This window comes from Porites lutea, chromosome 11 (genome assembly GCF_958299795.1).
Source record: "Porites lutea chromosome 11, jaPorLute2.1, whole genome shotgun sequence".
In the NCBI taxonomy this organism is placed as follows: domain Eukaryota; kingdom Metazoa; phylum Cnidaria; class Anthozoa; order Scleractinia; family Poritidae; genus Porites; species Porites lutea.
This window is the reverse complement of record NC_133211.1, coordinates 23591453-23612723: the sequence shown is the minus strand read 5'-3', so window position 1 is coordinate 23612723 and position 21271 is coordinate 23591453. Positions and strand designations below refer to the sequence as shown.

General features: G+C 39.7%; 1 protein-coding gene across 1 annotated transcript in view; it reads right to left on the bottom strand.

Moving 5' to 3' along the window:
* Nucleotides 1-8621: 8621 nt before the first annotated feature.
* LOC140953353 (protein kintoun-like) overlaps nt 8622-21271 on the bottom strand; it is a 14947-nt gene continuing 2297 nt past the window's right edge. Inside the window, exons 3-17 of the mRNA XM_073402840.1 lie at nt 20784-20852; nt 19829-19953; nt 19108-19172; nt 18837-18901; nt 18503-18584; nt 18092-18162; nt 16926-17137; nt 15856-15916; nt 15151-15231; nt 14394-14516; nt 12964-13225; nt 12171-12334; nt 11132-11350; nt 10045-10113; nt 8622-9575 (exon numbers count right to left, since the gene is read on the bottom strand). Coding sequence (XP_073258941.1) covers nt 8727-9575; nt 10045-10113; nt 11132-11350; nt 12171-12334; nt 12964-13225; nt 14394-14516; nt 15151-15231; nt 15856-15916; nt 16926-17137; nt 18092-18162; nt 18503-18584; nt 18837-18901; nt 19108-19172; nt 19829-19953; nt 20784-20852 — 2517 coding nt within the window. The 3' untranslated portion in view covers nt 8622-8726. The remainder of the gene's footprint in view (nt 9576-10044; nt 10114-11131; nt 11351-12170; nt 12335-12963; nt 13226-14393; nt 14517-15150; nt 15232-15855; nt 15917-16925; nt 17138-18091; nt 18163-18502; nt 18585-18836; nt 18902-19107; nt 19173-19828; nt 19954-20783; nt 20853-21271) is intronic.

Here is a 21271-nt window from a genome sequence, read left to right as displayed (position 1 = left end):
AAAATTTGTATCACTTTTGACTCGCGGGGTTACGAACGTTATTGCCGATGTTCATTGTAAACCCATTAAAAGTGCCCTCACTAAATACTAAGAGTCTTTATTACAGAAAGGCCAGTGTATATTTAAGGTTGGGTTTTTGCTATTTTTGCAACCGTTAACTTAATTTATGAATGAACTATTAGGTCCGCAGTTGGTTGTTAGTTGTGATCCTCGTTGTATTCCTTTGCCATGAAAAAACAAATAAATAAATAAACAAAAATAAAATCAAAGAACTCTTTGCCGCTGGATTCCTTAGGTAAGTAAGCCAACCACCCCTCGGGGGGGGGGGGGAGGGGACTCCGTATATGAAAGTGGTGGGGATGCTCGTCGGCTCGCTTAGGGTTGTAAATTTCGGATTTTGGTCTCATTTAGGGTGTTCCGGGCAAAACTCCATCATATTTAGCCGTGAAGGTCTAGTTTAGGATTTTACGCGAAAAATATTAAAATATATATTTGATATGTATATTTTAAATTCGTTTTATTTACTCCATTCATATAATCCAAGTTTTCTCATTTGTCTGTGTTTTAACGTGGTCTCTTTTAGGAATCAAAAAAAGCTTGGGCCACGCCCAGATCGGTCTCCTTTTTCAATTCAAAATTTCCGACGAGCATCCCCACCCCTTTCATATGCGGAGTCTCCCGCCCCCGGGCCAACCACAAACCCGCAGGCCAATTATTATGGGTTAAACTGTAATTGAGACGCAGCATCGATCGATTGAGTGGCTATATAATTTAACAGAATTTACCTACTGCAGCATGACCACATTTCAATATAAATATTAGTACTTAATTTATTCAGCCACATTCATAATTTGCCATCATCAGATAGCAATTACACGTTGAACAAAGCAAGTAGCGATGCCGAACCATTTTGGACTAAACTTCTTTCAGTATTTCTCAACGACTGAATATCTTTACACTCTCACTATATGAAGATCACTTCTGTCAATAAACGATCAATCATACGCGGCTCCACTTATATAATCACTTGAACTCTCGAAATAACGGATCATTATGGGTCATTGGTAGGTTCTCAGTTGATCCCTAGAGTCACCTTCATGGGGTACAGAAATAAAAGCAACGCCGGATGACCCTTTATAAATAAAGGGGCGATGTTACGTTAATTGCTATATCATTTTAAAACGCTAAAACCTGTCTTCGCATTAATTGAATTCAAAAAATACTAATGGTCCAGTTTTAATATTCATCACTATCACTCTTAGGTATTGAAAAAACAATTTCCTGTCCTCTGTTGACTATATACGGAAGGCAAGGATGGACACGTACATGGATTAAAACTTGAAAAACTTTGGCCAATTTTTTTTAAGTTTAAATGCTATGCCTGTCTTCAGCATAGAAATGACCTAAAGCAGCAATATCCTCGTGACAAAACAGATACAACAGAACTTGGAAAAGGGTTAGACTTGAAAATAATAAACGCGGTCTCCAAAGGGTCGCGAGGCAAAATATCATCATAACATAATATTGCTTAAGTTCCGGTTTTGCTTGTCGTATAAACAGTTATGTTGTACGTATTCTATACGAAAAACTAAAATAACCGATCTAAGTTTTCATTTACTTAAAAACAATGAAAACAGGGACAGTTATCTTGAAAGAGTCATGAGTCCAGACTGCTATAAGGGCGAATGTTACTTTAAGGCAGTTTGAAAAGTGCCGGACATTTCATTTGGCATTATGCATGATAAATAAACTATTGGAAACAATTAAAATAGTTGAACTGAAAAAATATCAACGCAAGAACTTTGATTGAAGTAAGCAAGAATTAGAATTAACCATACGTGGTAACTTGCTTCAGAGCAATGGCACCAGTTGATACTATATATCTGATTAATGGTAATGCAGGACACTTAGAATTCAGAATTTCATTGTCACGAGTTTTGAAGAATGTCGCGAAAAAAGAAAGAAAGAAAGAAGAAGAAGAAGACGAAAAACGAAAAGAAAACGGCCCTACCGTGAAATGATCGAACTCTCTGTATGCTAGGCAGGCCTGCGGCTCTTATAGGAGACATCGTGTCAAGGACATGGGCGGATATGCAGAGTACTACCACGGCGGATAACATTCAGCTATACCAGTTTCAGCGGTGCCAAGAATGACGGCTGCCAGCTGTGGAGGAAAGTTCTCTCTTTTAAAAGGTCAAATTCAACAATTCCGAAAAAGATGAACCCAATCCATCGTGGTCAAAATCGTAAGCAGGGAAACCTTCAGCTAACTGCATCTGAAGTGATATTAGCGTGATCTGAATTCGAACGCATGATCAAACATTGTAAGAGGCAGATACCTCACGCAAACTATCATTATAATTAATGACACTCAACCAAACAAACTAGGCCACGTCCGTCCAAACCAATCCCAACAGTTTTGAAACCGCATATTTTTTTACTCGGATGCGTTTGCATGGAAACAACCCTAGAAACCAGTTAAAAAAACATGCGCTTTCGGTGAGCGGATTCACCTGTTTCGTGTGAACGAATCGGAAGGCCGAATATTGTGTAAGAAATTGCGGTTTCAAAAAACTTTCCGAATTATTGGTTTTTTAGTGAACGGGGCCTTAACGTCCTCTCTTGTCCAAAAGTAACGCCGACAACTCGAGTTTTGAGAGTATTTGATGCCACTAGGTACACTGTTTTATTGCTTTGAAGAATATTCGTTAGGCGACATCTTGTTATCCACAAAACAATATCCGGCTAAATCTGTTACGGGTGAACGACTATTAAAAGTAAGACTTTACTTGGCTTTTGTTTCTATGTTTATTCACTGCTTAATTAACTATCAGTACGAACAATAAAAAGGCTTCCACACTGTTTGGACATAAATTGATAAATATATAGATTTAGCCAGGGCTAAAAGCGAAGCCCACGGTAATAAATTAATAATTTAAATAAAACTATAAACATTAATCAGTTAACTTTAAGGTATATTCATGAGACTTTTGAGGGAAAGTGATTCCTAAGAGAAAAATAATTTGACAGTGCAAGAGTGAAGCAAATTTTACATCGAGTTAATAGTCTTATAAATTATGTACACCGAAAAATAGCAATCTTCTTCGATCACAGTAGATTAGGCCTAGAAAACAAATTCCTCCCAAACAATAAACCCATGCAGTCATTCACCTACACTACCTTTATTTTATAAGGTTAATTCATAGTCTCTCCAACCACTCCGCAGGGGCACCCAACGTCAATTTTCGGAAAATATCTGTTCGGCAGACGATTTGAGATCTAGAAATTTCGGAACATTTGTTGTAAGATTTCTTGCTTGCCTGCCTCTCCTAGGATTTTCGAACTTCGAAAAAATGGTATAATTGCCCATTTTTAACGGATTTTTACCCTAAAATGGTCACCTAGAATTTTCGGGAGCCTTTTTTCTGGCTGAAATTTTCGAAACGCTAAGTTTTGATCCCTATAATTTTCGGATCACTAGACTTTCAGCTAGGAAATCCGAATAGGTGAAAAATTTTAGGGGATAAAAATATGCCTTTATCTATCGTTTCACTACTAAAATACGTTTAACAATACTCAGTTTCAATGGTTTTGAACTATATTCTCGTTGGGTGCCCCTGACTCCGCGTTGGAGAGACTATGGATGCAACACACGATAGTCCTCGGTTGCAGCCAATTTACTCGTTGCACTCGTTCTACAGGTTTACTTTACAAGTAAATCTTGGCGACAAATCTGGTGGTGTGTAAACCAGTATTTTAAATATACCTTTTATCAGTGTTTTTATACATAAGGTCTGAGGAAAACAGTACTATGCCTGTGTGCCTGTTTTTATCATACAGTCCTTGAACAAAAGTTGTTCTTCCTTGCCCTATTCAAACCTATAATTCTGCAGTTTTTTTTTTTACAATTTTGCTTGACAAATTCCGCTCACTCAATCTGGCCAGGACGATCAAAGCACGCCCTTAATTTGAGCAAAAAATTATATTATAGAATTGTCCACATTATATTATAAAACGTTTTCATGAAGAGAATTTTCCATAATACTCGGACTGTTTAGTCGGAAAAATCTGCTCCTATGTGATATGCTGGGTAATAATTATGCGCTGTTTCACGATTAAAAAATTCCCAAAATCACCTATAGGGCCAGCTGGACGGGTTCTCACATTTGTCAAGCACCAAATTTGCAGTCCAAGCTGTCGGAGCCGTTAGGCTTCAACATGATAGAGAACTTATTATGTTTAGGTTTTATTTCACTTTATTTATGGTTTTGTTATGAGTTATCTATAAAAGCGTTTGATATTTACGCACGGCATTTTGAGTACTCCTGCATGCGATGTTTTGTTATATGTTCGACCACAGGTGGCCCAAGCGTAATATGAGAGTTTGTATGGGAAATAAAGAGTTTGAAACTTAGATAAAATAAATGAACTAAAAGCGATAAAAGTTATTAATAAAGTGTAAATATTGTTACCTCGAGTCGTGGTGTTTGTTTTTACGACGTTTCAGCGCGATTTGAGTACTTTTACATCATTTGACTTGACAGTGTAATAATAAGAGACAATTAGGTAGGACAGAATCGCTCGATCGACTTTCAAAGCTGCTCAGAATCAGCTCCAAATTTCACGCGAAAAATCAAACACACTTACATTTTACGCCACCGAATCCATAAAGTGATGCCTTAAGATCACCTTCCTGCAATCTGTTCCGGTAAACCTTGCGTCTGGATCGCATAACTCGATCGAAAAGATCAACTACAGTTCAAAAATCGGCGCCATTCATCCGTGGCTAGTAAAAGTGTAACATTTCAACTGTTTTGTCGCTCGTCGGGTGACTGGTCACTAGCGTCCACTAATAACTTTTAAAAGTGATGCCTTAAGATCACCCTCCTGCAATCTGTTCCGGTAAACCTTGCGTCTGGATCGCATAACTCGATCGAAAAGATCAACTACAGTTCAAAAATCGGCGCCATTTATCTGTGGCTAGTAAAAGTGTAACATTTCATCCGTTTTGTCGCTCGTCGGTGACTGGGTGCAAGCGTCAACTAATAACTCACTGGGAGAGGGTGACATTTCTTCGTTAAGACAAATCTCTACGCGCCCGCGTCCCAGCAAGGAGGAAAATTTAAAAAACACTCCGAATTTTCAAACAGCTGATGCAAAATTTTTTTTAAAAAATTTCCTCCTTGCTTGGAGGTGGGTGCTTAGAGATTCGTCTTAACGAAGAAATATCACCCTCTCCCAGTGAGTTATTAGTTGACGCTTGCACCCAGTCACCGACGAGCGACAAAACGGATGAAATGTTACACTTTTTCTAGCCACAGATAAATGGCGCCGATTTTTGAACTGTAGTTGATCTTTTCGATCGAGTTATGCGATCCAGACGCAAGGTTTACCGGAACAGATTGCAGGAGGGTGATCTTAAGGCATCACTTTTAAAATTTGTGGATTCGGTGGCGTAAAATGTAAGTATGTTTGTTTTTTCGCCAACCTCGTCCCCAGGGCTTGTCCCTTGAAATTTGGAGCTGATTCTGAGCAGCTCTGAAGGTCGATCGAGCGATTCTGTCCTACCTTGTCTCTTATTATTACACTGTCAGGTCAAATGATGTAAAAGTACTCAAATAGCGCTGAAACTCCGTAAAAACAAACACAACGACTCGAGGTAACAATATTTACACTTTATTGATAACTTTTATCGCTTTTAGTTCATTTACTTTATCTAAGCTTCAAACTCTTCATTCCCGATACAAACTCTCATATTACGCTTGGGCCACCTGTGGTTCGACTGAAAATAACCTGCGCAGCGATTAAATTGAGAAACTGAGACTACTAACAATCAGTAAAATAAATATAACTCGGTGAAACATGTACTGAGACAACAATTTTCATTCACGAAGATAAGTTTTGAGAGTAATGTGTCCCTGAAAACCAAGAGTCGGGTAAGCATAAGCTCATAAACTTCTAGCCTCCCCGCAGACGTCCTTTGGGGTTCGTTCGTAACGCATTCATGATTGCGTGACGAACGAACCCCAAAGATTAATTTCTCCAAGATCTAATGTGACATTTGACATCAACTTACATAAAGTGTGTGTACTGGTGGGCGTACGCCACGTCATAACCAAATTCTCTCGGATGGATAGTTTACCAAATTTTCTTACCCATGGTGTTCCGCAGGCGCGCGCTTCGCGCGCGGCAGCTCCGCTAATATTGCGGTAACCCGCCCAGAATAGTCAGAATGCATGAATATTATTATGACAATTCATTCCACCACTTTAGTGTCAGTTGTAGTCTTCTTGGAGAATACTCATCGACCTTGTCCTTTCTATTTTTATTCACAGTTTGACGGGGAATGCTATGAAGATGTTGCAGTTAAAAGAGTATCTTATGGGTCTTTCTCAACTCAGATGAACATGTTGAGATTATAGAAAGCTGGTAAATATGCAAACAATTCTCAGAGCCCTTAGGCTCCTGTCAGAGTATTAAACTTCGAAATAACTTCACGATGTGATCTGAAGTTGATAGTGGAATTTAAGGTAGTTTGACGGACGGGGAATGCTATGAACATGCTACGGTTAAATGAATATTTTGGTGGTCTCTCAACTCAAATCAAGAAATGCCTTTAAGTGACTTCCCTCGCCTCAACACTCCCCCCCGCCAAAAAAACCTTTTAGGCAGTGAAACGTACCTCAGGGACACCAAATCATGCGTTACTTCCACTCGATTTTCTTTTAAATGTTCAGCCATTCCGCAACGGCCATTTATAACGTATTTATGAGCGAGCGATCTACAAACTGATGTTTTGCTCAGTATACCTACTATACGTTGTTTTCTGGTCACTGTTATTTCTTAACATTTCGTTTATGTTGTTTTGGTATATTTCAGGGGAAATATTATGACAGTTCTTTAAAACTAAAAATGTTTAAATCATCCATTTACACCCTTGAGGTACCTGTCCATAACGGTCACCTCTGGCTCTTTCCACAAGGCCACTTACCCGACTCGCCCAAGGGTGGCCGAATTAAAATCCCCCAAAATACACTCTGTTTGCCCCCCTCCCCCCCCCAGATGCTCCTGGGACAGCTTCGGGGGGCATATTACCAAGAGAAATTGAAAACAACTACTTACCCAGAGTGTATTATGGGGATTCGAAAATAGTCAATAACCGAGTAACTATGGAAAAAATATCGGAGAACGAGGCTAGCCTAGCGGGGTACTGGGCAGTAGGCCTGTCCCGACTGGGTTCTTAATATGCAGAAAAATTGCTCACTGGGATGCCAAAAAATTTTTCAAAAAATGCCAAAAAGCCAATAAGTTACTACATAAATTTCAATAGTTGCCACCTTAATTTCTTGATATTTTAAAATAAAAGCAGGAGCCCATCCTGAAGCTAAAAAAGTTAATTAAAAGCTTCATCTCTCTTTCTTCACAGTAATTGTGCTCGGTCAAGAAAAATAGCTTGAAACACAGCTTTAAAGTTGCTCGCAAATAATACTGTTTAGTCTAACAATAAGAGCCCTGAACAGCATTTTCCTACTTAGCTAATTAATTATTCTTTTTTCTATGATTAAAGCGAAATGTGCATTGAATTTCCTTTTTAACTTACCTTAAGCCTTTTCTTGTGTTTATTTGTGTATTGACTGCGTTGCAAGCCTCTTAAGCACGTTTAAATGCCGTTTTTAGCCTGCGAAACGTTGCCAAGTTAAAGGTAATGGGGTCAAAAGATTGATGAACGTTCAAGAAATTCACATAAATTGAAGTTTTCTATGAAATCGTTAACTCCTTCGTGTTTGATATAATCTCTTAACCTATATTTTATGCTCAAAAATTGCTCAGAAAGGTTAAAGTTGCTCCAAACGCTAAAAGTTGCCATCACAATCGGGACAGGCCTACTGGGAAGGGGAAAGACTACCACCCCTACTCCTCCTTTGTCCCCTGTCCGTTTCGCCTGTTTTTCTATCTCTTAATACAGTCGACTCCCGATAACCCGAACTCGGAAAAAGTTCGAGTTATCGAGAGTTCGAAGCAAATAACCGGAAACAAGGAAACACGCAAATGGATTAGCCTGCGAAAACATCCTTTTCTTCTCGCTCTTTGCCGCTGGGGACGTTTCGCGCGTAGGAAACGTCCCCAGCGGCGAAGAGCGAGGAGGAACGGATGTTTTCGCAGGCTACAAATGGATTGGGAGGGAATGCAAGTATCATGCACACTTCACTTCAAGAGCAGCAAGAAATAAAGATTCATTTGATATTTTGAAAAAGGAATTCAGCAACAAAGCTTGATTAATATACAGGGATGGACACAAAATTTGAATTGCAGTGACAAAAAAAAATAAATAAATAAATAAATAAAGACAAAGAATTGACACGGTTTATTGTGTTTTGAAGTAAATTCAATGTTTCGGACTTCATTACACCGTTGTTGTTTTTTCAGCTTCTCACACGCTTAAAACATGGTTCGAATTATCGAGGGTAAAATTGTATAGAAATGATCTGGAGGGAAACAAAAATTAGTTCGAGTTAGTGGGAGGTTCGAGTTATCGAGGGCGGTAAAATTACAGTAAATGTATGAAGGAAATCTCGTTGCCGTCGCCGTTGGTTAAGTTCCCTAATGTCAAGACCGCGTGCTCAGATAATCCGTTAGGCTTTATTTTGACCCTTAAATTAGAACTTATTTTCCCGAATATTATATGATACTAAAATCATCACCATTTACAGCTACATTAACACTTGTTAGTCATCCAGTTCAAAAATCAAATTATTCGTCAACCCAAAGGAATCGCCGTCACTCGCCGATAAAGTCGCCGGTTTAGCATTTTCGTTATCATGAACATTATTTTTAGATACTTCTTCACTTTCTCCTTTATCTTTCACGACCTCTAGCGCGGCGGGATCAACACCCTCCCCGCAGGAATGGTCCCCAAACCCGTCCCATCCGTTCCCTTCATTAACGGGCGACGAGCCGTTGCTTAGTTCAGATCCACTTCCTTCGCTTTCAAGTGAATTTTTTCTCGCCTCAGCTTCCAGTCTTGCTTCTAGCTTCCTTTTCTTTTTGTCCTTTTTGTTGCTGAAGACACGAACGTTGGGATTGAGATTAAACCGTACGTTTTTCTTGCTCGGCGATTCCGGGATTCCGTTTACTTCATTGTCGTCCCCCAGGGATTCATCGGTGGACGTGCTTGAAGTCCGCCTAAGAATGGAGCGCCTAGTTCTCACAGCATTACTTATCACATCAATTGGTACTAAATTATCATGTTTTTCTTCCAAACCCTCACCGCCGTCTTTAATCTCGGGATCGGAGCCCTTACAACCTTGCTTTTCTTCGTACATTTCCTTGCTAGCTTCCTTCAACTCCGTGCTACCAAACTCAACCTTGTCTTTTTGCTGATCGTCCGTTAATTCTGTGTTTACTTCCTCACAAGAACTGATGTATTCTCCCATATGACACGTATCTGCAGATTCCTCGTTATTTTTAAACGATTTCTTGTCAGCAGCTTCTTTTAAATTAGTTTCAACCTCAAGCTCGAGGCATTCGTCCGTAAGGGATGAAACCTTCACGCTCGCTTCCCCTTCTGGAGCCAACTGAAAGGATAATAAAGAGAGTTAAATGGCGATATGATTTGCCAGACGTATCCACAAAAACGTAAACGAACGGTCCAAAGCTCTTCTTCACAAACCCACGTGTGTAAATACAAGTGATTCATCATATTTGCTTATAACAGGTGCAAAACTTGGCACCTGTTGAACTAGGAACTAGACGTCAGTTAAACTACGTACAACACCTGGTGGGAAGAAGTGCTAGCATAAAATACGAATCCCTGAAATGCATGCGGAACAATACATCCTTCCACGTTTTTTTACTACTACTTTTGATAACAAGCAGTAAGCAAATACCCAACGACACTGCGCGAAAGTTTAAAGGTGATACGTCCAAACAAAGGTAACAATGGAACCTTGGCCCACAACAAAAGAGTTGCGAAAAGTAGGGGTTCAATGAAATTAGAGGTTTAAGGAGGTGTGAGGTTAGTGCGCCAAACATCATCACACATACCCACGGATCCTGATCGGCGATTTCTCTCATCATTAAATCAACAGTCTCGTCGGTTATGAAGAACTTGACCTTTGTGAAAAAGAAAGACGACGACATTTAGAAATACACAATTCTCTTTCTTTCGTTAACTTCGTCTGGCTCTAAGGCCAACGTTGAGTTATTTAAATGCTGGTAGGAAATCAATTTTCTTCCATTATTATTCGGCCTGCCCTTTATCTGGAAAATAATCCGTGGTCGTTTCACGTTTCATCCCTTTTTAACTGGCTCAACACTAGAAAAAAATCTTGACAAGGCCAAAGAGTAGTTTTTGTTTAAACCTTAGTGGAATTGATAAATTCAAAAGAAAAGCGTAAAGGAAATGAATTCTGGGGTGGTTACAGTTTTCATACAAAAGCCACCCACATGACAATTTTGTAAATAAAAATAAAACTATAAAAATAGACGGGGTGGGAGTACAAAACGCTACAGTATGTATCCAAATCTACTTAACAGACTAAAGTTTGGTTCTCCAACCGGAATTACCGGTTTTCCCATATAAATGGTAAATACCCCTGGTAGTTGTAGTCAAATAACGTCACTACAAAGATTGTCCATTTTAGTTAGGACGCTTACAGAGCCGCAGGTTCATCAGTTCTTGAAACTATCAAGTGCCATGCGCTCTCTCTAAATACCGTGAATTTATTTCTGCTGTTTTTTTTTTCACAAATTTGTTGGATAAATAATTTGTTAACGGCGTCCGTCCACACGCGAACAATCGTTATTAGCCATTTTCCTACAGAGGATCTCCAGGGTGGACAAGCTTGTAACGGATAACAATTGTTCTCGTTTGAACAGCGGTAAACACTTCAGAGTGTACGCGTTTAATTCAGCTCCACACTGTAACCTAAGAGTCACACTTGTCATCACAGAGCCTTTTCCAGTCAAAGCAAAACGTTGCTTTAGTTTATTTTTCCATTTTGTTCTTATCCAAAACGATTTGAGCATGTGCTAAAACACACTAACCTCCATAGCATATGCAAAGGAAAAGAAGGTAAAAAACAACAACAACAACAACAAAAACAAACTAAAATGTAACAAAGCTTTATACTTCTAGTTTATCTTCGCTGGAACCAGCATGGAAACTGTCCCAAAGTCCTTTGCAGGCCTCCAGTTTGTACAGTGTCAGAACAATGTTCTCCTCGCTGACGTCAATATTACAGAGCTCCGTGTCGAGGTTATGGTCATCCGGGAACTGAAGATAAAGGGCGTAATCCGGTGAAGGCAACTCTCCCGGATGTGGAGTCCCTGATGGAAAACTGATGTACGCCTAACAGGTAAAAGAAGGAATGTATAATCAGTGAAGGGGTTGACTCTTCCACGGTTTTTCAAGATTTGATAAAGACCAGTAAGCCAATATCCATCAGATCGCGATTTAGAATTAAAAAAACCTACCAAGTTCCAAGGAGATACGTCCAAAGCGAGCGGAGACATTGCTCCACAAAGTCGTGAAATTTTAAAGACGTTGTATCCTGGGGGCCACAAACTTGCCCCCCTCCCACCCCCCCAGCCAATCACACGTCTGCAATCTTCCGCGACTTTGCGCAGCCATTTTTTTGTTAGACATATTAAATTCTGCCAGCGGAATACTGCAATTCTGATCGTACTACGTGAAAATTAACTCTGCAAGACATCAACACGACACCGAAAGAACTCAAAACAGAGCGGGACTGCAGCCATAGACGGCTGTTTCGCCCTTTTTGGGGCTCGTCAGTACGCTGCAAAAACCAGAGAAAGCTCTGATGAAAAATATCCGCGCACTCTGATTGATGACTTCTTTCGGTGTCGTGTTGATGTCTTGCAGAGTTGATTTTCATGTAGTACTATCACGATTGCAGTATTCTGCTTGCAGAATTTAATATGTCTACATTATTATTTTTGCTGATCAGGTCTTTATAGATCCTAAGTTCCTTGGCATATTCGTTTGCGGTCCTTTGCAGTCCTTTATGGTTAATGTTTGTATTTTTTTGTTAGTTTTCAACATATCACTTTCAAACATTTTAGGGCTGACAGAATGAAGGCGTTCTTTCCAGCCGTGCTAGTGCTGGGTATGCACTTTCATGAGATTTGCCTCTAGCCACTTCTCTTACCTTGTTTTTGTTGAAGCCCAGGGAGATCGAATCAAGGGCGACATTTGCTACGTAAATAATAAATGTGATGAGCTCAGCATCCTGGTGATACTTGTAAGGCGGGCAGGTGAAGAAACATGGCGAAGGAAACTCTGTAGAGAGAAAGCTCCAGTGAGAAAACACTGCTGTTCGTGTTTTAAACATTTACTTACAGCACTACTGCACCAAATATCAAAGGGGCAGTGTCACGGCTAGTCTGCTACACGGCCGTTTTTGGTGTCGTCACGCAACGCTCCTTGTGGGGAGGCTGGCTGGCTGGTTCATTTTGTTCCTTATTCGCTCTGAAAAATGAGAAATTACTTGTGAAGGACAAAATCATGGTGTGCTTCACAGCCGTTCTTTATGGCCTCGCGAAACGCAACTATTGTGGGGAGGAGCATTGCGTGATGACAAAAAACCGTGACGGCTGTGTAGCAGACTAACAAAATCACAGCTTTGTATCAAACAAATGTGTCTTTCAAGCATTATATCACACAATTAAAACAACTGTACAAAAATGAACTTTCAAAAACTGTTAGGATAACAAGTTCAAAAATCACACCTGATTGCAAATCAATCTTCTTCTAGTTTGTCCATCTGATCTGCGCTTCCTTTTGTATTTAGTGTGTCATTTAAATACCTTCTTTTGACGTACCCACTGTTCGAATTTTGATAAATTTTGTGACAGAGCTCCTTTAATTTACAGAGACAAATTATGACTTTCCTTCACTTTTCCCCTCGTTTTCTTTATCCCAGTAGAAAGTTCACACTATACCTGAACATGATTTGGACAGATTGAATCTGATATTCGAGTTATCTGTCACCTTCTTTGTATCCTCGGATTGCAGTTGGCTGTTCTCTTCACTACAAGGGACGTCGAAAGTGTTCTTACCCTCCATTGTGACGCCATCTTGTTTTATTAATTCTTCGGATGATGGAGAAGAAGACTCTGCTACACTTTGTGAATTCAATATTTCTTCGCCTTTGTGTTCACCTTGCTGTGTGTCACTCATCTTTTCTGAGTCGGTTTCTTCATCCTGTGTTTGTAACAGACGAATGCTTTTACTTCACGCAAGGCTCTAATAAAATTTTATCCGATATAAACGCACAAACTGGACGCGTGTTTCACTCCTTAAAACCCATCCCCTCATACGCGATTAGCTCCAACAAAGGCAATTGTCTGAATTGATACCTCACAATTTATTTTCTTCCCGCTTTCACGAGCATTCCTATCTCCAAATATTAGAGAGCTTAAGCAAAGGCGTTTTTGAGCGACACACGTCAACAGGAAATGGACTTTTTACATTCCTGTGCGGTGTTTTTGCCCAAATTTTCGGGTACATCGTCGTTATAAGGGTGAAGAAACTTAGCAATACAAATTTGCTAGCGTCAAGGCATATTAAAAGAGAAAACGGCTCACTTCCGGTTGACGTGCGTCGCACAAAAACGCCTTTGCTTATTAAGCTGATTTAGCATCAGGACGGGAACGTCAGTTGACGACGGGAAAGCGCACGGAAAGGACTAAACTCGACTTCCGGTGCTCAATTTGCCGCTCTGCCATTGGTCAAGCCAGTTGTTTGATTTGCACGCACCGTCGACAACTGACGTTCCCGTTCTGTTGCTAAATCAGCCTATTATCAAACGAGAACGTGTATAAACATCCTAAGGCGCGACTCTCTTCCGAACAAGATGATAACCCTATTTTGGGGTATCCATTATAGTAACAGCCCTAAGAAAAGAGAAATAAAAAAGCTTGGGAACATTCATGTCCAACAGCACACTGACTGGATGGTCCCCGGGGTAGGTAAAAAGATATAAAAGGCATACTCGTTGGAAAATTAAAATTAAACCCCTAAGGGAGACCAATGTTGGTGTGGTTCAAGCTTAAACTGACCCCTAAAGAACTAAGACCATGCCATCAAAAGAAATACATTTGTTTCGTGCTAGGGACGTCATGTTCTTTTTTTTAAAACGTTAGATTTCTGTGATATCAGTGTCACAGCAATTTTTGTAAATTGCTTTATGCACAGCCCTAAGCGATACCTGGATGGGGAAATGTAGCAACTTTTCGTTCCAAACACCTTAAGTGAGACCAAAATATGCAATTTACACCCCTAAGTAAAACGACGAGCATCCCCGTCACTTTTATATGGGAGTCCCACCCCCTGGAGATGGCCTGACTATATTCTGTTGTAAGTCACCTACCACTGGAGTCTGGACATTGAGAACAGGCGGCGGTAAGACTGGTAATGTCACAATCAATCGTCTTTTGCTCTTGTCAAACTTAGCTGAGCCGTTTTCTTCTTCAACTGGATAAGGTAGAGCCAAGTGTGTACAGTCAAGGTAAATGACACTAAGTTTTCACATCAAGGGCTAAGTGGAGCATATGGGTAAGTGACGGTTCGGACAAAACAAAACAAAAAAATCCAAAACAGCTTTTTTAAAAAGTTTTTTACTTTCAGGAGAGAGGAAATATCGTTTCCTGTTCAGTTCGTCTTCTTTTTGACAAAATTTTAGGTGTTGTTGAATGTCAAACAGTCGTTGTTCTGCTCGGACATCAATAATTATTTAACGTTTCAACAAAGCAGTGACAGGATCACTTTACTGTTAACAGTAAGCCAGTTGAGTGAATGAGTTGGGGGTTGAAATCCTAACATGTGACTAGTCAAATGAAATCCCTCCAGCCGCAATTTCACAGGTACTGTTTGATTTATTTTCAGGATTCTACAAAACACAGGTTGGGAGCCAGTACTCGTAAAAATCAAACAGGAATCGCAGTGGGACAAAACATTTGGTGGTAATATAGTCTTGGAAGGAGGAATATGACAGATATGACAGCGAGGAGATCTTGCCTCATTCCGCAAGAAAGCTTAGATTACTTTGTTACTAAAATCAAAAGGGTGACACCAATGTACAACTTCAAGAGACAAGGTTTTTGTACCCCAGTTGTGGTAAAGGATATGTCTAAGTGGTAGGGTGGCTTCTTACAATCCAACACAAGCTGTTTCTCTAAAATATCCAAGTCTACCGGGGCGGCGGATTCCTAAGAAAGAGACAAAAAACGTCAGGGTATTTAGGGGAAGGGGAAATTCAGCACTTATGTCAAACTAAGGTCCGCGCTTGTAATTAGCCAACTGGTTTGCCTCTGTTCCAGGCGCTCAGATTGTAAAGAACGCGTTATATTGTACGTGGCAAGCGCGAAAGAAAACGGAGGGAGACAACGAGAGGAGATAGAGGCAGGTGCTCCTCTCGCCGATTTTTTCCGTTGCTCTATTTTTCACCCGTGTTCTTCTAGCTGAGCTCCTGGAAAAGACTACCTGCCAGTTGAATTTTTTAACCCTGCTATACAAAATTCAATAATTTTGGTAAGTTATTTGCTTACATCTGTTAACAACAATCACAAAAAAGTAATAATAAGTGAAGGAGCATATTTACTCGAAAGAGCACCTTCTCTTTGTGAATAAAAGTCAAAGTAAAAGATAACAATAAAATAGGAAGAAGATAAAGATCTTTACCCGTTACCGTTGGCATTTCGGCAGTAACCTTAACCGCCGAGTTGTTGCTAGGAGAATGCAGCACTTGTCTGGGGATGGCGCTTAACGGTGTGTAGTGCCTTATAGTGATGTGCAGTAGCAAAAAGAGGCCTGAACAAGTGATTCTTACTTACCAGCTTAGGCAAGTCAATGTAGATGACAAGTTCTTTGGGTCTTGTATTTGCATTAGAATCCCTGAAAGGAACCATTCAATTGGATTTTACAACACACTGCAAACTGTATCCTACGCGCTCCCGTGGGGGGGGGGGGGGGGTACTTCCTTATAAGAGGCTAATAGGGATGTGCCGCTGGATTTTCAATGGAGTCTCACATTTTCAGAATTTTTGGGGGTAAGACAGTTCTTCCTATTTACGGTTAGCAAACGTACCAGAATGTTTGTACTGTAGATGAAAAGTAAACTGTTTTTCATTCAATCTAAAAAATGGGTCAATTTACAAAAATAGAAAGTGACTAAGTCGGGATCGCGAAAATTACATATTTGCCCAAAAGTCTATAATTGGCCAAATAATAGACTATAATGGAGTAGGTGCTCTGAGATGCCAGCGGCACATACCCAGCAAAAATTAACCCAAGTACCCTACCCTCCTTCCCGGAATCCTACGGTCACTCTCACGACTAATTAGAAACTGGTCGATTTGGAAAAGATTACGAAACTTCCGGTGCCCAATTTGCCATAGTTCGCAGGCTATATTTGCCGCTCCCCCATTTGTCAAGCCCGTTTTTTTATTTGTGCGCTGTAGTCACTGTTGTCTATGCGATTAAACCGGCCTAATCGCGCAATTAGGCGCTGACGTCAAGTAGCAGGCCCCGCCTCCTTTGTCCTTCCTTCATCAATGAACTGTAGAAAGGGACGTAAAGAATAGCGGTCGTCTGCGTGGCGGCGGGTCTACCTCTTCCCATGCTATCACTTCACTTAATACACATATCGTACAGTTAGCTCATAAATGGACCGATGACGGCAGCCACTGAGAGGCGCCATTGGGTACTGACGTCCAGGCTTTCTGTTCAAATATAATGTACAGACTCGAGGGACACGCGTTCTGTTGATCTTTGGCCCGCGTCTGACTTAAGAAAACGGTTTGAAAGTCAAAAGTCTTAAGGTTTACGTCAGACAATAAAGCCGTGATTACCCTTAGAAATTCTAGCCTGAGGTATAAAGATATGACGAATCAGGAAGTATAACCTTGCATATGTGAAGTTCTGGAGGTCGATGTTTCCCCGATGTACTATTTTGTATTCTGGAACACTAAGATCAGATGTTCCCTTTTGTTTCTTCTCGGCATCGATCTTTGTAGCCCTCTTATTTTCCTCTTTACAATCAGCTGCAGGTTCATCACTGTAAGGATAAGGAAATTTCTGCCCACCAATGGTGAAATCGGCAGAATCTGCTGGCGCCTGCACAAAGCAGAGGAGAAATGTTATCACAACTCCTGTTATACTATTCTCCGATTTAGCACTTATTGCACCCTTCTGTCGGTGAAGCTACAGCGTAAATGGCTCAGTGTGAGATCTATTTATTAAAAAGCAATCATTTTGTACACTCAACTTTGACCTAGACTGCTTGCAGTCCGCCTTTTCTCTTAAAATCCGTCTAGTTAACGTTCTTATCTCATCCAGCGCGATTGCAAACCACGACGTTATTATTACAGAGACGACTTTTTTTTTCTTCTCGGGCTTACGCTCTCGTTTCTCGCGGCTCCCGACTTCGCCGCTCGCGTGCTTAGGTTTCGCGTGCAGTAACTTTGCAAAGAAAAACAAGAGACTGCTCGCAGTCTAAATTTGACCTATAGACCAAGGTATATTTTTCATGGTCCGGGGGGGAGGGGGAGGGGAGGGGGGTACTCTGGACTTCAAGTGACCGGGATGATCGAACTACTTTTTTTGGATTTGAGATTTTCGATTCCGGGATGTTTTTGGGTAGCAAAATTGGGCAAGTGTGTTTTTGGGTTTTTTCGGTATTCAATACAATATGAAGGTTAGTGGTAGTGCCCGTGTATCTCGACCGCGTGGTTCTGTGAATAAAATTTACAACCAAACAAAGTAAACATGTTATATCATTTAATACTTTCTGGAAATTTTTTAGGCTCAGAAATTCGGCATGGGATTTTTTGGGGGTTAATTTTTGGTCCAGGGATGGGTTGGTTTTGTCGGACGCCATGGGGATTTTTTGGGGGGTTTTGATTTTTGCCCCCATTCGATCATCCCCTTCACTTGAAATCAGAAGTACCCCCCCCCCCCCCCCCCCCTGGGTACATGGTATGCCAACAAAACATCTGTATTAGTCATATAAGACAATAAGTTCTACAAAGCAAATTACAGTGTAGAAGAAAAAGTCAGTTGCTCAAATACCTCTGCTGTCTTTGTCCTTATGACTGTAGCCTTCTTGACACCTTTAAATTTCATCTTAGGAAATTTAAGATCTGGAAAATGCATAAGAAAATGAAAAAAACAAACAAACAAACAAACTAAAGTAAAAATATAAACAAATTTAGAAGGATTGTTGATGTTCTATTACAGCTTAGTGTAATGCATAACTTAGCAATGTTCAGATTTTTGGTGGTTTCACCCGACCCAGCACATTGTATATCATTTATTCATCATCTGATTTACCAATTTTAAGCACTGGGTTAGGACAATCACAAAAGAACTTGAAGACCCACAACATAATTCATTCCACAATTTTAATTAACAGTATGAGAATTTACATTTACCAAATGTTGGACAAAATACTTGTTATTTTAACCAAAAAAATGGACTTACTTTTTCTTTCCAGTGTCGCTTTGAACTCTTTCTGTATTCCATCAAGTGCTGTATCAATCATCAACTGCTTAAATCTTTTGTCCTGTCATAACCAAAACAGGAAAAAACATCAAAGGACTAAACGTTTAAGATCCCTAGTGATTTGACTCTGGCCTACTAAACAACCCCCTCCCACTGAAGTGCAATTACATCTTGGCATTTTTTTTGTGGAGCGGGGGGAGCTGTCTTGAGCTGTCTCTTACAGGAAGAACATTTTAGTTATTTATTTCCTAACCAGTTTATTTTAATGCATGTGTTCTAAGACTAGCACATCTTAACTTTAATGTGTCCATACCTGCTGTCCTTTCTGATAAGTATCAGGATGAAACACAGCATCATATACCACACATTTATTCCCCGCTAAATAAAATAAAATAATAAAATCATCAGAGGACAAAGATAGTAAACTATAAGCTCTGTTTTGGTACAGATTACTTGAATACATTTGATATTTTTGGTATCATCTATGCAATATGTACATTTTAAACTCTGCGCTGAAAAGATTAAAATCAAGTTATTATAATTTACAGTAACTGGAATGTTGGCAATTTTGTGAGTACATGTACCTCTATCAAAATCATCTCTGGGATGGGAAAGGCTATAGGGGATATTCCACTGTTGGCCACCTCTCCTGAATTTTTGAAGAGATTAAAGAAACAAACATGAGTTTAGATTCTAGCAGTGTCTTCAATCTTCATTGTGTAGTTCCAGAAAATATCCATACTCCCCCACAGGGGGCACTTTTGCTTTAGACGGTGGTGTGACCAAAGAAACCAATGGTCGCTCAAAGAAGATGCTGTTCTCAATTGGGAAGTTTAGGCATTGATACAAACAGGAGCCTTGGATATATATCACTAAATTATTTAATGTCTCCTCTGAGCAGGCAAAGAGGTCTACCCAAGATAAGAGTGGTTTCATTACACGGGTCGACCATGCAGTCCCCAACTGGTGCAACTCCATGGTAACAGGTTTACCGTCTGGAGGATTTTAACTGTACTGTACTGTTTCTCTCCCATAGCATTTGGCCTGGAGAAGAAAATGCTTGCAGGGTACGATTACTCATGATATTTTTTTCAACACCGACTTAAGAGTAGACAAATTTTTTATCTTGGCATGGCCATGTAATATCCCTAAAAAGTGTACTTCAGGTAAACTTCCAAATAAATATGACAAACCAAAATGGCGTTCAAAAGAAAAAGTTATATTAATGTCAGACAACTGAAAATTGCAGTTTAGCTGATTGCTTGTTAGTTGCATATTATGCTTCTAATGAATACAGTTGCTTACTTTTTCCCATTTTCCTCTTTCTCCATGTACTGCGATGAGGCTTTTCCAATGTGCTGATTAGAGCAAATATTGACAAAAGCTTTCACTCCACTGATGGAATCTGTTGTTTTCACTACATACCCATCCTGGATGAAATAAATCATAAATAAGTGATCTGTACAATCATCATACATTACATGGTTAGGTTACTGTAAGTTACAGGTATAAAAAGCACAAGTCACATATTCTTTTTCATTCAGATACACAATCTCAATTTGTAATGAACAGGAAGGTTGAACTATTGCCTACTGGATTATTCTGAAACGTTCACAAAGGCGCCATAGAAATAATCACGCTTGCAAACCTAGGAAACATGATCACTATAATCCAGGCTCCAGATGAATCTCAAACTATTAATGTTAAATTCCATGCAAGATGCCTGTAAGCTTTTTTAAGCAGTCAAAGCAATAACTGAACCCCAGGCTGAAGTCTGGTCAAATATTAAAGCAACCTAATTCCCAGGGCTTCTCGCTCTGGATGGTATGAAGAGAGACCACCCCAATGGGAATGACACTCCATGAAAAAATAGTAAATATAATTATACAAAAACATTGATTTACAAACCCCTGGCAAAACTAGTATCATCTTTGCAAGCTCAGATAGTTTTAAAAGTATGGACCTAGCTCCACTCAAATATAATAAACCACACTGACCACAATTTTTCTGACTGGCTGGCACTTCAGCTCAATATCATGTGTCTAATAGTCCAATGAATAAGAGCCACTTTCAATTCTACACAGGTAGCCACTAAAAGCACCATTTAAGACTGTTGTTGAAATTAATGTTCCTTATATTTTAGCATTAATTTATTGTACAATAGACATTCTACCAATTGGCTGTAAATCATTTCAACTTCTCTTCATGAGGTTAATCACCAAAAGGCATTTTATACATCTACTATCAATAATTATTATACCTCAGGATTAACAAATTTGACATCCACTCCTCTCATTTTCTCCATTTGTGTTATTTCTTCCTCATATTTCTGCAAAACATCCATGTAAATATGAGTTACAAACTTGCTTCACTCGCCATCTGTGTTCACCAAAATGGTGAACACATCAAAACCTATAGCTGTACATATTACGAAATGTCATATGTTAATTTGGGTATAAGTTGAAACAAGCACATGCATGCATAAGGAAAACACTTGTGCATACTTGTAAGCACAAGACTTTGAACAAAACATAATTTATATACCACATTTACAGTACTTTCAAGCACCCATATTGCTCTCTCGTTAAATAAAAGCCATACCATTTCAGGGTTCGTACAGATTTTTGGATCCAAAATTTAAGACTTTTTCCAGACTTTTCTCCAATACAATTATTTCTTTTTCCAGACTCAAGGTTATCAAAACACAGTCAAACAAAGGTTTTTGCATGGTGTGCTGCAAACACATGC